The sequence below is a fragment of the Phyllopteryx taeniolatus genome, chromosome 17, assembly GCF_024500385.1.
Source record: "Phyllopteryx taeniolatus isolate TA_2022b chromosome 17, UOR_Ptae_1.2, whole genome shotgun sequence".
In the NCBI taxonomy this organism is placed as follows: Eukaryota; Metazoa; Chordata; class Actinopteri; order Syngnathiformes; family Syngnathidae; genus Phyllopteryx; species Phyllopteryx taeniolatus.
Window position 1 is genome coordinate 19,838,001 of NC_084518.1, and position 14,709 is coordinate 19,852,709.

General features: G+C 45.2%; 1 protein-coding gene across 4 annotated transcripts; it reads left to right on the plus strand.

Annotated features, from left to right (window-relative positions):
• The first annotated feature begins 1,172 nt into the window (after nucleotides 1-1,172).
• Nucleotides 1,173-14,574, plus strand: trim37 (tripartite motif containing 37). Of its 4 annotated transcripts, none has more exons than XM_061751758.1 (25): nucleotides 1,174-1,363; nucleotides 2,088-2,159; nucleotides 2,237-2,338; nucleotides 2,435-2,475; nucleotides 2,629-2,745; nucleotides 3,674-3,761; nucleotides 3,840-3,962; nucleotides 4,746-4,869; nucleotides 5,232-5,359; nucleotides 5,701-5,825; nucleotides 6,011-6,061; nucleotides 6,281-6,362; nucleotides 6,545-6,621; nucleotides 6,699-6,878; nucleotides 7,160-7,274; nucleotides 8,120-8,317; nucleotides 8,401-8,534; nucleotides 8,979-9,061; nucleotides 9,862-10,080; nucleotides 10,727-11,035; nucleotides 11,439-11,579; nucleotides 11,887-12,043; nucleotides 12,132-12,238; nucleotides 13,369-13,488; nucleotides 13,856-14,574. In XM_061751758.1, exons 2-25 carry the CDS (start codon nucleotides 2,139-2,141, stop codon nucleotides 13,888-13,890), a joined length of 2,877 nt encoding a protein of 958 aa, XP_061607742.1. In that variant the 5' UTR covers nucleotides 1,174-1,363; nucleotides 2,088-2,138; the 3' UTR covers nucleotides 13,891-14,574. The 4 variants fall into 4 exon arrangements, with proteins under 4 accessions (XP_061607743.1, XP_061607742.1, XP_061607744.1 ...); XM_061751760.1 differs by having other exon boundaries at nucleotides 5,292-5,359; XM_061751759.1 differs by lacking the exon at nucleotides 6,011-6,061 and having other exon boundaries at nucleotides 1,173-1,363.
• The last annotated feature ends 135 nt before the right edge of the window (nucleotides 14,575-14,709 follow it).

Genomic DNA, 14,709 nt, shown 5'->3' on the forward strand with positions numbered 1-14,709 from the left:
GGAATCCCCGTGGACCATGATGTTTGCAGATGCCATTGTGATCTGCAGTGAAAGCAGGGAGCAGCTGGAGGAACAGTTAGAAAGATGGAGGCATGCACTGGAAAGAAGAGGAATGAAGATTAGCCGAAGTAAGACAGAATATATGTGCATGAATGAGAGGGGTGGTGGGGGAAGAATGAGGCGACAGGGAGAAGAGATAGCAAGGATAGAGGACTTTAAATACTTGGGGTCAACCGTCCGGAGCAATGGTGAGTGTGGTCAGGAAGTGAAGAAACGGGTCCAAGCAGGTTGGAACGGGTGGAGGAAGGTGTCAGGTGTGTTACGTGACAGAAGAGTCTGCTAGGAAGAAAGGCAAAGTTTATAAAACAGTGGTGAGGCCAGCCATGATGTACGGATTAGAGACAGTGGCACTGAAGAGACAACAGGAAGCAGAGCTGGAGGTGGCGGAAATGAAGATGTGGAGGTTCGCTCTCGGAGTGACCAGCTTGGATAAAATTAGAACTGAGCTCATCAGAGGGACAGCCGAGGTTCGATGTTTTGGAGACAAAGTTAGAGAGAGCAGACTTCGATGGTTTGGACACGTGCAGAGGAGAAATAGTGAGTATATTGGTAGAAGGATGATGAGGATGGAGCTGCCAGGCAAGAGAGCGAGAGGAAGACCAAAGAGAAGGTTGATGGATGTCGTGAGGGAAGACATGAGGGCAGTTGGTGTTCGAGAGGAGGATGCAGGAGATAGGCTTACATGGAAAAGGATGACGCGCTGTGGTGACCCCTAACGGGACAAGCCCAAAGGAAAAGAAGATAGATAGATAGATAGATAGATAGATAGATAGATAGATAGATAGATAGATAGATAGATAGATAGATAGATAGATAGATAGATAGATAGATAGATAGATAGATAGATAGATAGATAGATAGATAGATAGATAGATAGATAGATAGATAGATAGATAGATAGATAGATAGATAGATAGATAGATAGATAGATAGATAGATAGATAGATAGAGATGTTTTTTCAGTGTCACTCAACATTTTCAGTCGTCCGTTGTTGTGTGCTCATTTTACCACACGATGGCGGTAGTATCCTTGTTGTCGATCTTTAAGCGAATAAGAAAATGCCGCGGTGTGATTGGACATCGCTAAAGAAGGGGCGGGGTTTACAGACACCTTCCTTTCCCAGCACATCTCCTTCCATTCGGGGGCTAAACCGCGGCGGGCAGTCCTCGGTCCTCCATCATCGCAACATTTTGTAAAGGTTTGGACGCCGGACGACGCCTGGTGCTTCCATAAAACAAGACAATGTAGCATATTTGTTTTTGCGGACGTCGTGTAACCGCTTGGGACTTAACGACGTTTTTGGTAGGTGGGCGACAGCGGCTAACGCCAGGAGGGCGCTTGCTAGCCTCTCATCTATTATTTATTTATCACCCTGCAACATCTCATATTTCACCCGTAGGGTAATATCCCTTAGAGAATATATTGTTAATATCCTATGAGCAGTGTGCCTACAAATGCTGAGCCTTTTAGATGAACCTGGCACTTGGCAACAAGCCGTTAAACGTTTAGCCTCTCACCGGCTACAACATTAAAGAACACCTGCTATTTCTGTTATCCCGTACAAAATTTGCATTAAAAGAAAAAAAAGATTTTTTTATATAATTTTGGCTACATGCTGCACGCGGCATTAGCTGTTAGCACGTCTTCCTCACGTTGGTGAGCTCGGCGTTGAATGCCCCCCCCAAAAAAAATAAACATGCACGTTAGCTTCATTGAAAATGTAATTGTTCCAACATTATTTGTAGTAATTGCATCAATAGACATTAAGGCTGCCACTATCGAATATTTTGGGAACTGAGTATTTTACCTATTTATTGACTGTACATATTCTAATTTATATCAGATTATTATGGTAAAATCTCTGGATGTAGAGTCACAGAAAGACATGGAAGTGGACATCCTTGGAAATTTTAATGATGCAAACACCTGTTGTCACTTTTGCTGTTCAGCTCCTTCCCAATTCCACTTTTTTTGTGGTTAGTGTATAAGTGAATACTTTTCTCACGGTGTATTCTTTCATTTCTAGGTCACATTTTGTTTACCCGGCGTCCTAGACAACCGACTCAAACTGGCGGAAATGGACGAACAAAGCGTGGAGGTTTGCGTTTCTCGCTGCACAATTCAGGCCCAGAGTGTTCAAACGGCTGACCTGAGCGCTCTCGTTTGTCGGTGCAGAGCATCGCCGAGGTGTTCCGCTGCTTCATCTGCATGGAGAAGCTGAGGGACGCTCGCCTCTGCCCGCACTGCTCCAAGCTCTGCTGCTTCAGCTGCATACGAGTACGTGGAGATGCTTTTATTTATAATGGTGGCTGCACTGTGTGTTGAAGTCACGGAGGCGATGTTGAACTGTCTGTTGTCGATGTTTGTTGGCAGCGCTGGCTGACCGAGCAGAGAGCTCAGTGTCCGCACTGTCGGTAAGACCGCAAAAATTGACATTTTCTGGAACAATATGCCTCGCAAATCAAACCGTCTGTAGAGATGTCAGCTCAGTCAGTGTGTGTGTGTGGGTGTGTCTGTCCGTTTGTGTAAATGTCCGTCCGTGTGTGCGCATGCGTGCGTGTGTGCAGGGCGCCACTCCAGCTGAGGGAGCTGGTAAACTGCCGCTGGGCCGAGGAAGTGACGCAACAGCTGGACACGCTGCAACTCTGCAGCCTCACCAAGCACGAGGACAACGACAAAGACAAGTGAGCTCTTTGTTCTCTTCAGCTTCTTCATCTTGTGCATTTACTGCCCAACAGTATTTCCTCAAATGCTTCCTTTTTGTCCTCTTGATTCAAGAAAGAAAAAAACAATAACAGGTGTTGCCTCTAGGTGGCAGTAAACACATTTACAGTAACAGGTAGGTGTTACTACTGAAGCGTATTGCATTCACTTGGATTAAACAAACAAAAAAAAAAAAACAGGAAAAAATACTCAGAAAAACAGAAAAAAAATATTTAAAAAAAGCCGCCACATTATAAGGCACCCTGTCCATTTTGGAGAAAATTTAAGACTTTTAAGTGCGCCTTATGGTCATGAAAATACGGTACTCAGAAAAACGATTTTTTTTTTTTTTTTTTAATAATCCAAGTGCATGCAATACGCTTCCGTAATTAACACAGGATTGGGCTTTGTACAAATATTATTTCATGATATGTGTTTATTACAATACACCAGTATAACAATAAAATGGTATTACAATTGACTTTATTAACTTTTTCTACAAATGAATCGCCTTTTTGGGGGCCTCAGCATGCCTGAACACTCACCAGATTTTGCAAGCATGTGTGTTGGAGAAAAAGTATGAATTTAAGAGGTCCCCAACACAACCCACATAAGCCATTACTTAGCGTGCCTAGAATGCAAAAAAATAAAATAAAATCAGCCCCAAACCCCAGTTTCACCGGTTGACGCGAAATAAGGCGGATAGTGCTATCATGACCGAATATGTAAAAAAAAAAAGTATTAAAAACCATACATGAAATTTAACAGGAAGTTTGCCATTTCTGTTGATTTTCAGGGGGTGTTTGCCAAACTACTATTAAGGAATTCTCCCAAATCGGTTATCCTTGAAGATGAGCGATAGCTAAATGTCACTTTTTTTTTTTTTAATCTATGACATTACCCATGCAGATGTGAGAACCACCACGAGAAGCTGAGCGTCTTCTGTTGGACGTGTAAGAAATGCATCTGCCACCAGTGCGCTCTGTGGGGCGGCATGGTAACAGAGTTTTACTCGCACTAAAGAACCGCTCACCTCTGTTGCGTCACGACGACGTCTTTCCGTGCGCTTGTGCAGCACGGCGGGCACACCTTCAAGCCGCTGGTGGAGATCTACGAGCAGCACGTGACCAAAGTGAAGGAGGAGGTGGCCAAGCTACGGCGACGCCTCATGGAGCTCATCAGCCTGGTGCAGGAAGTGGTGAGCGTCGCGGTAGTTTCCTTCGCAGATGTTCTGCACGCCTCCCGTGTGTGTGAATCATGTCATCACAGTTTACTTGAACTTTGACCAAAAGTGCCCTCACATCCACAAAGCGACATGTGAGTCATTAAAAATAACAACAAATTATCTCTTTTGAGACGGTAGCAATGCAGTGCTATCTTAAATTATCAGCGCCCCAACTTACAAGGTCATCGATTTTCGAGCCAACGCTTGGTTGTAGTTTTTTGTAACAAATTTATTTAGGTTTTTTTTGTTGTTTTTTTTTCAAATATTTAAAAACAATTGAACAATAAGAGGAATGGGACAAACAAAATGAAAAGACTCTCAAGGAGCATGGAGGAGCCGCTCACATTTGGCCAATACGACTGACGGCGGCTTCCCGACAGCACTCACGAGGCCACGCAAATCAACCGCACGCGCTGGTTCTCAGTGGGTTATGAAGAATTGCTGGAATAAAATGTACATTTAAAACATACAGTACAAACAAACAGAATGAAATCTGGTGGCTATGCATAACGCCCGTTTAATTTTTTACTTTTTAAGTACAGTGCATTACTGTATTTAACTTTAAAGTCCAACATTTGTCTTTATATTTTACAGTGCAGATATTTTTCTCAATTACTATTATTTTTTTTGGGGGGGAGGGGGCAAATTGATGAATTGCAAGGTAGGCTGTAGCCCCCCCCCCCCCCAAGCATGTTGGTTGTGTGTCACACTGCCGACGTGCACTAGACGGCGCTTAAAATGTTGCTGTTGTGTCAGGAAAGGAACGTGGAGGCCGTCCGGGGAGCGAAGGACGAGAGGGTGCGCGAGATCCGGAACGCGGTGGAGATGATGATCGCTCGTCTGGACAACCAGCTCAAGAACAAACTCATCACGCTCATGGGTAGGCCACCCTTGCCGCTCACGTAATTAGGTACCCCAGTCAACAACATTGCATACCAAAATTATTCTTATGTATACATTTTTTGGAACAATATTAAAATAATGTTAATATATAACGTATGGTTTATGTCAATTTACAAGACAATTAAATATGATGTAAATTTGCTGCATTAGAGAAGTGCCCATTAGTGTAAATTCAGCCTCAATGTGTAGACTTCCCCTTCTGACAGAAGCAAAGGAGACAAAAAAAAAAACAAAAAATACACACACACTTTGCATGTACTCAAACACAAGTGCGCACACCCGGCCGGCCAGCATCCATCAGGGCCTTTCGTGTTTACACTTGCGCTGTTGTGAAAATAGAAACACTCTCCTCCTCGTCCTCCTCCTCCTCCTCCTCCTTCCTCCCCCGTCCGCCATCAGGCCAGAAGACGTCCTTGACCCAGGAGACCGAGCTGCTGGAGTCTATCCTGCAGGAGGTGGAGCATCAGGTTGGAGCCTTCCCTTCTTTTGCTGGCACTCGTTTATTGAGCTTTGTCTTGTTGGTGTTGTTTTAATCGGCAAACTTAAGTATCCAAACACCTGCCAATGATGTCTAAAAAGAACAAATCATACAGTGGAACCTCGGGATACAAAATGTTTAAAGTTGGGAACTTTCCATGGGAATAACTGGAATAAACCAGCCTTTTGTGAAATTGAAGGTTGGCTCTTAATAGGAAATTTACCAGAAACTTTCTGAAAATTTACTGGACATTTTCCAGCCCTTTACAACCGTGGTGGAAGTCGTACATCGATCTCCTATAGCGTGTGTGTGTGTGTGTGTGCGTCGCAGCTCCACTCATGCAGTAAGAGCGAGCTGATCTCCAAGAGTCCAGAGATCCTGCTCATGTTCCAGCAGGTCCACAGGAAGCCCATGCAGTCCTTTGTCACCACACCGGTGCCACCCGACTTCACCAGGTACTTGACGCCGATGTCCCGCAAACGCACGCGCCTGCGTTTTCTTGTACGCAAAGCCATTTGAGCAGGCATCCAGTCTCAAGTAAATTGCTTTCCATATTCTTGTTGTGTGCAGTATAGCAACAAGTGTGAAATGTTATCCAAGTGCATCTTTCAATATATATTTTGGCCTTGTGCTTTTTTAGCGAGCTGGTTCCGGCCTACGACTCGAGCACTTTTGTTTTGGTCAACTTCAGGTACGCTCTCCAGCACCACGTCAGTGAGATTGGCGCAATCGTACAGTAGAGTTACACAGCCGAAAATAATCAAAATAGTGTTGAATTGAATGCCTCTCTGAAAGTGTCAATCAAAAGTGAGCATTATTATCCTTGCAAAGGCAGATTTATTTATTTATTTGTTGATAGCGCTCTCGTTTTTTATTAATGGTGTTGGATTACGAATGTGTGTGTTCGTAGCACTTTGAGGCAGCGGGCCGACCCGGTCTACAGCCCTCCTCTCCAGATATCTGGACTCTGTTGGAGGCTCAAAGTCTACCCGGTGAGTTCCTCTTACGACTTTGTTCCGTTAACGCTAAACACTCCCACAATTTTGACAGCCCTGCCGTACAGTAATGTCGTGTTCTTCCCCTCCTCATGTGTTGATATCAAACGGCGTTGTCGCTGGTGTTAATAGTATATCATTTTGTGACATGAACGAGCATTGAGCGCGCGTCCTTTCAGGATGGTAACGGTGTGGTTCGTGGAAACTACCTGTCTGTGTTCTTGGAGCTTTCTGCCGGACTCCCTGAAACGTCAAAGTAGGCCTCAACGCTCACGTTTCCTCCGTCAGAGTCCACACTCTCTTCCTGTGACACCGGGTCTTGGTTCTGCGTAGGTACGAGTACCGCGTGGAGATGGTCCACCAGACCTCTAGCGACCCGAGCAAGAACATCATCCGCGAGTTTGCCTCCGACTTCGAGGTGGGCGAGTGTTGGGGTTACAACCGCTTCTTCAGGCTGGACCTCCTGGCCAGCGAGGGCTACCTGAACATGCAGACGGACACGCTGGTGCTCCGGTACTTCACCGTCTTTTATTTCCAGCATATTAGCATCGACGTTACTGTGCAATATTCAAACAACTGATACTTTTAACACACGCCGCAGCAACACATACAATCAGAGCATACAACAATACACGCAGGCAAAAAATGCGCTCTGCTCTGGGAAAATAACTTTTACTGGAGTTTAGTTGGGGACGGACAACTGAAAATCCTGACTCTCCTCTATATTCAAAATAGAACTATTGTTTAAAAATCCACAATTCATTTAAATTGGTTGTTTGATTTGTGCCGCTCAGATACCAGGTACGCTCGCCCACCTTCTTCCAGAAGTGCAGAGACCAGTACTGGTACATCAGCCAGCTGGAATCGGCTCAGAGCGGCTACATCCAGCAGATCAACAACCTCAAAGAGGTGAGAGAGTCTGTAAATGTGGCTTTGAGTGTCACAAAGTGAGCGAGCGAGGGAGCGAGAGGGGGGGGGGAAAAAAAAGTGTGATTTGGAATGAAGTGATAAATGTAACTGGATATTTCTGAGAGGATTTGGGAGTGTGGGAGTGAGGGACTGTGAGGGGGGGGAGTGCACATTGGTGTGAAACTGGAGGCGAGAATAAAATGTGTGGAAAGGAGTGAATGGTAGTCACAGGACTGAATATGAGTGAGAGTGGGAGAGAGTAAGTCAGTGTGAAAGTAAAGAAATGTGAGAGAGCAAGTGAATACGTGCGTCCGGGTGTGATGGAGTGAATATAGATTTATTTTTAAGACAAGATTATTAACGGCCCACCTGATCATTCGTCGATTCTTTGAATATGTACTGCCGGATCGAACGAAAGGTCACGAGTTAAAGCGGCAGGTTCAATATACTAAATTGGACCGAAGGAAATATTTTTGGGGGAAACGGGGTCGTGCCATTTCGGAATAATCTTCGTAGTGATGTTAACTCTCCCACTCTAGCAATTATTTTCAATTACCCTTTGATTAATTGTGCTTTTGCGGCTAGTCAGTCTCTACAGCGGTCAACAGGGTTACTCTGTTAAAATGTATTTTATTTAAATATACTGTATGTATATGATGTTTGTTTCATATTGCGTAATTAATTTGTTGACTGGCTAACAAACTCAAAAGCACGGACGTGGAAGATGAACTACGATATACATGACTGCTAAAATCTTGAGATCAGACGGAGAGAACGCGAGAATGGTTTCTTGCTGTCGTCCAGCTATGACACACACGTGACATGCTCGGGAATCGTCTTTTTAGCGGTTAGCCATCGAGCTGTTCCGCCACCGCTCGTCGCGCAGCTCCTCGCCCCCTGACCTGAGGCTGGCGGCGGGGAGCGCGACCTCCGAACGAGACCCTCGCACCGTCAAGAGCGACGGCGACATTCAGACCACGCTGAGCGACGCCAAAAAGGCCGCCGACGACGACTACGAGCGAACCGTGCACGACGACTCTAACGTAAGGACTGTACGCCACGTGATCGGTGGCGTTACTCGTAAAAGACGCACGCCGTCGTGAAACGCCTTCCCGGTGTCCTTCAGGAGCTGTCGGACGGTGACCTGGAGGTGGACTGTCTCACCGAGGAGGAGGCCAACCCGCTGGATGGCAGCAGCACCTCGGGGAGCTCCACGGCCACCAGCAACACCGAGGAGAACGACATCGATGAAGAAACCATGTGAGTGGCGTTGGGCGCACAAAGAAGTACAGGGCCGCGAATCGCGAAGACCCACGAGGAACTTTCTCCTCCCAAAAAGGTTTATAATTCCCTATAGAGGGCGGCAAAGTACTACTTTTGTCTAAATGAAAGTCCTCAATTCACTTCAGCATAGTTCCCTGACACAAGCCGCGTCACATTCATGTGAAATGTCAAAGATCGAAAATACACAAACCTTGACAGGCAAACTGTTAACGTTTGAATGTGCAACTTCCCGACGATTTAGCACTTTTCGCACAACTTGCTGTTCTCGAACGATGAGCTGAATGGCAAAATTCACAAAAGGTGTTTGATTTTGGAGCTTTTCCAATGAGATACACTTTTGTCTTTGCGTGACTGTTTGATGAAAGTCTTTTATTGGATTCAGCGGTGTCGGTGTGCCTGATGTATTACTTCATGGTCCAGGTCGGGCGAGAACGACGTGGACTTCATTGGGAACCTGGACACCGAGGAAGGAGAGCTTCCCGATGACTCGGATGGAGCCTCTGGTACAATTCCAAACTTCAACCTTCTTCTTGATGGGCGCGTGCGTGCGTGTGTTTTTTTTTTTTTTGCTCCATCCCCTGGTAGACCGTGACTCATAAAGTCTCCCGTCTCGCAGTGACGTCTATGTATCGTCTTATTTTTGAGTGCCAGAGCGTTAGGGACATTAATAGCGCTGCCTAGCTGGCAGGGACAAAGGCCCCCTTCACCCGTCAGCTGACTTGTGTTGGTGTTGAAGGCATGAAGCGCATGAGTCACTCTCGTTCCCCGAGCTGAACGCCGATCGGATATAGAAACACTCGTCTACGTACAAGTGAAGTGACTTTTAATCATGTTTTTTTTCCCCATGTACATTTTATCGTTGAATATGTTAGAAATACAGTTTTAGAAAACAATAAATTTAAAGACCTTATTAGTAAACGACAAAAATGACTTTTTATCTGTTTAAAAATGTGATTATTTTCTACAGCGGTATTTAAAAAAAATAATATACACTACCAAAAGTTTCAGGTCACTTAGAAATGTCCTTATTTCTTAAAAGCAGTATTATTATAATTGTTTTTTAACCACAGTAACAATGTCTAGACTGTATTTCCGTTTAATTTAGAGGTATCTTCATTGGGGGGGAAAAAATCTTTCAAAAATAATTAGTAACCCCAAACTTTCGTCATTCCATAAAAGGCACAATAACTAACGACAAATTAGGATGAAGTGGAGTCACGTGTTGACTAAAAGTGAATGCTACACACACACACAATTAAAAGTGTTAGGTTGTAGTAAAGCAAATCCTCTGCTTCATCTTCAGGTGGTCCCAGCTCCTGTCTGCACTCAGCCCTCCGCAGCTCCGCAATTGGCCGCGGTGCCAGCGGAGGAGGCGGAGCTTCCGCTGTCGGCGGCGGCGGCAGCCTCCTGGACCTCGACCCGGTCATTCTGATCCAGCTGCTAGATCTGAAGGAGCATAACAATATGGAGTCCCTGTGGGGTCTTCAGCCTCGCCCCCCGGTGTCCCTCCTCCACAGCCAAGGTGTGGGAAACACTTAACTATTGTCTCGTGAACCCCCGTTTATTACAGGGCATGTTCCAGAACCACTCGGGGAAAATCCACATAATAAAACACACTTAGACTTAATTCAAACACTTTGTAAAGTTTTCCTTCCTTTTTTCGCTCTCGCTGTCAAGAAATGGGAGACGATCTAACGTCACTTTAACTTTGCTCGCACAATGCTTCAAGCTGTCTGACATTCCCAGTAGAAGCTTACTGTAAAACTGACAAATAAAATGAATTCAACACTGTATTGTTGAATACCAAATTGTTCAACCAAATCATAACTATTCGTCTAACAAAAGCCTGTTAGCTTAACGTTAACATGTAATGAGAAATGCCATAGTGTGGCTAGCAGAAATGAGCATAGTTGTTACGGTTAATTCCAAACGTCTGCCAACTGTTACTTGAACGCACATGGAGCGGCAAGACATACAAACAGAGCATACGATACTCACAGGCACATTCTCTCTGGAGGAACAACGAATATTACTGTTGAGGGCTCGGCACAACGTGCTACTAAATTGAAGGCGTGCAACTCTTAAATTCTGACTTGCCTGTATACGGTAAAAGGCAAGAACAAACGATGGCTGTACGGCAAAGTCTCTCTTCTCTGTGTCCCCTCCAGCTGGCTTATCCTCCAGGAAAGAACGAGAGCGCCGTCCACAGGTGGTGCGCCGCTCCGTCCCGGACTCGGCGGTCCTCATCCGCCTGAAGGCGCAGATGGCCGAGGTGCGCAGCAAGATGTCCGACGTCAAGAGCCTGGTGCTGGAGCCCCACGCGGCCGGCGATTCCAGGCCGGGACCGTCGGGGATCTTCGGCGCCGAGGAAGTGGCCTCGCACCACGCCGACCCGGAGCCGGCGGACGGATCCAAGCCCGGCGAGCTGTTGCTGCTCGGGAGGGCGGCCGCCGTTCGATCGCGACAGTGTCGCACCGGTGAGAAGACCCAAAATATTGTGATGTATTCCTAGGTTAGCATGCACATTTCCAACTTCTCAATGTTTGGATGCTCTTTATGCAACCTGAACGCCAAAGTTCACGACGGCCGTTTGGGCATGTCCACGTCTCTGGCTTTCTGTGTCTCTTCAAATCCATCTCTGCAACCTGCTCATGACACTGAGACACTGACATCGTTTTTCTGCTGCTTACACACACACGCAAATGACTCTTCCAGTCTCTGCTTCAACCTGCTAATGACACGATAAGCTCAGATGCCACTTCCTGCTAAGAACATCCTGTCGGTTACAAAGGAATTGCAGAGGGACTGGAAGAGTCACAGAAAGGCACAGAAGTTAGTTACTCTCTAGTTCCAATTCCCACTGTTCTCCTCTCTTTCCAGGAAGGAAATCCCTGCAGTCCATCCTGGAAAGCAGCAACCTCTCGGTGGGTCGGCAGAGGAGTGTGGAGCATACGGAGAAAGACGCGAGAGGAGCGGACGCAGCCACGGAACTCGGCCTGCATCTCAAAGAGGCCGCTGACGGTCAGTAGATTTGGGGAATAGATGTTCTACCAGTGCTTCTCAAACTGTGGGGACCAGAAACCATAGTAGGAAGAAAAGAAAAGAAAAAAAAGCAACCCATCCATAAAGACAATAACAGCATTTTCACTCGTGGATGCAGCACTTCATACTGTTCACTGTGTGTATGTCTCACATGGACATGTTGGTTGTGTAATTTCACACTCGATGGGTGGGCACTGGGCGGGCACTCCAGACACCCGAACATTTCTACATAAGCCATTAAAAAGTCCATTTTCAATCATATGTCCACTGAAATTGTGTCCTGCAGGAGGAGTCAAGGTGGCGGACAGTGCTCAGGTCTCAGCAGAGCAGGCCTCCTCCAAGCAGCAGCTCTATGCGCCATCAGGGTCCAGGGACGACATCTTCTCCTTGGTGGGATCCAGCTACATGGCGGCTGGAAAGAACTGTGGCACTAGGACCCTGGGGTGCGACTCACTGGCCTCAAATGGAACAAGAATGTAGAATTAGTAGAAAAAGGAATAAATGATCCCAATATTTTCCTGCTTTTCACAGGGCAGCCATGTTGGACTCTGAATCGGAAAGCTCAGGAAACTCCCATCATTCCTTGCTAGAGGGACCCTCTTCACAGCTGCAGCCCAGTGAAGGCCAGTATGCCTCAGGTGTGTTTTCATCACAGCAGCTACAGTCAAATGGAAGCCACAAAACATATTAAAACAATTAGAAAAATGCAAGTTGCTACTTTGCAACCTGTTAAATGACCAATTACTTATTTCCTGTTAGCCATTTTAGTATGTTTTTTACTCAGTGATACATGATTACTGTCTTTTTTTTTTTAATGCATATCACAAAGGACTAACTTACGTCAACCAACTAGCCGAGCACCACTGCCGATAGTGATCCAGACTTTTTTTTTTTAGCTGTCAAACCAGCCTGCCTTCAGCAAGCAACCATTGCTAGCTACTCCTCCAATGCTAACATGCTCCACCTAAACATGCTCAACATTTTGAATTTCCTCCATGAGGTATTTCCATCTGTCCTTGCCTCTAGCGTTAGCTTCAACGTTACTAGTATCGTTAGCTTCTTAAGTTAGCTTCTAACGTTACCTCTTAAATTAGAGCTGAGGAAGACAAACGGTTGCTTCCGACGATAGCGTCAAAATTAGCTTCTAACGTTTGCTTCCAAAATTGGATTCTGAAGTTAGTTTTCATTGTTACCTTTCATGTCAGCTTCCAACTTTACCTCTAATGTAAGCTTACAAAGTTAGCTTAAACTTTACCTATGTTAGCTTCTACGTTCGCTTCAAGCGTTGAAGCCACTGTTGGATTCCAACATTAGATTCTAAAGTCCAATTTGTTACCTTTCACATTAGTTTTCAACATAAGCTCCAACTTTGCCTCTTTTAGTTTGCAATGTGAGCTTCAACTTTACCTCTATTAGCGTGCAATTTTAGCATCGTTTGCTTCCAACATTACCTTCCAATGTTATTGTTAAGCGTCTTTGAATGGCGCTTTCAAATCTAAACTATTATTGTTACCATTTGATTGGAATATAAAATGAATGGATCTAGGACAGAGCTCTGGGCGACACCAGATACAGAACTCCCATAGGAAATCATGTAAAAGTAAAACAGTTGTGGAGTTATTCTTTTGATGCTCACCAAGCTGAAGTCTCATGGCTTTTTTAATTTTTGTATTTATTTTGGTTCAACTCCAACTTGATTCCTTAGCTCCCGCTGTATTTGTTTTGACATTTAACACACAGAGACTTTGAGCATCTCTTTTCCTTGTAGACCCAGCACCATCCATCCTGGCGGCTGCGGCAGCGACGAGCAGCGAGAGCGACACCGAGGACGAGGACGCGCTGCACAGCACCAACTCTCGCTATGACAACCAGACTCCGCCCTGCACAGGTAACCACTGCCCATACAATGAGGTCAAATACAAGAGGTGCCTAACATTCTGCTAATCATACTAATAACAATAGTGTATTATTATTATAGCAGTTTCTGCACTGCATCACAATGATATTTTGGTTACCTTGTTGACCATCTTGAGCGGTACAAAATATTAGTGAACAATTCTTCAAAAAAGAGGCTTCAAACTATTACAGTGATCCCTCGCTTTTCGCTGTTAATGGGGACCAGAACCCCCCGCGAAAGGTGAAAAACCGCAAAGTAGTTTTTCAGGTGGCCAAGGCAAGCACAACAGCGAGGGCAAGCCAATGTCCATTGGGGCTGCTGGTGGCATAGTTATTTTTCTTTGTTTTTGTCCCTGCAGGCGAGTCGTTGTCCGAAGACATGACTGACAGGTGAGGGGACCCCGCCCCGCCCCTCAAAACTGAAACTGCCTCTTATATCCACAAACATTTCTAAGGCTATTTTCCACAATTGCCAACGTAGAACAGTAAATATTGTTCCACTCGACTGCATGATTTCAATGAACGCTGAGGAAAGTCAACATTCCTTCCCCCCCCCCCCCCCCCATTCATCACGTTAAAGGTCTTTAATACAAAACGTCATATCATATCCGAGAACATCGTTGCCATAAAAACTGTCTTCCATTGCATCAACAAGCTTAACAAAATTTGTTGACATTTCTCATTTTGTTGCTTTTTGCTGCTCTGAAACGGCCGCCGGAGGGAAAATGAAGAGTTGAACAACATTTGGGCTGCTTAAAACAAACAAACAAAAAAAACCCTTTTTCCGCACTTTACAAGCGTCCAATCCCTTTTCTGCACTGAGCCATATTTGATTCTTTAAAGACCTTTTCCTCACATAGGACCAAGTGGTGAGAATGTGTCGTAAGCGGTACGTGTGCACACTATTCAAAAGTTCTCTCAATTCAGTGGTTTTTGTTTGTACCTGAGCCAAGTGAACAATGACATCCCCTTAAACTAAAAAATGTTGTTGTTTTGAATGTTTCCACAATGCACTGATCCTTGTTTGACATGTACCTTTTTGTTTTTCCACGTAATAAAAGTCATGTTTTATCATCAAGTCAGTTGACGTTTACCCTGTGAATGAGCGATTAACGAAAAGCGGCTCGCAGGCGTCGAGAGGTTCAATCCCCAACAACTGTGCACTTAAACAAAAAACTAGCAGATAATTAGCTGTCACCTCAATTAGAAATTT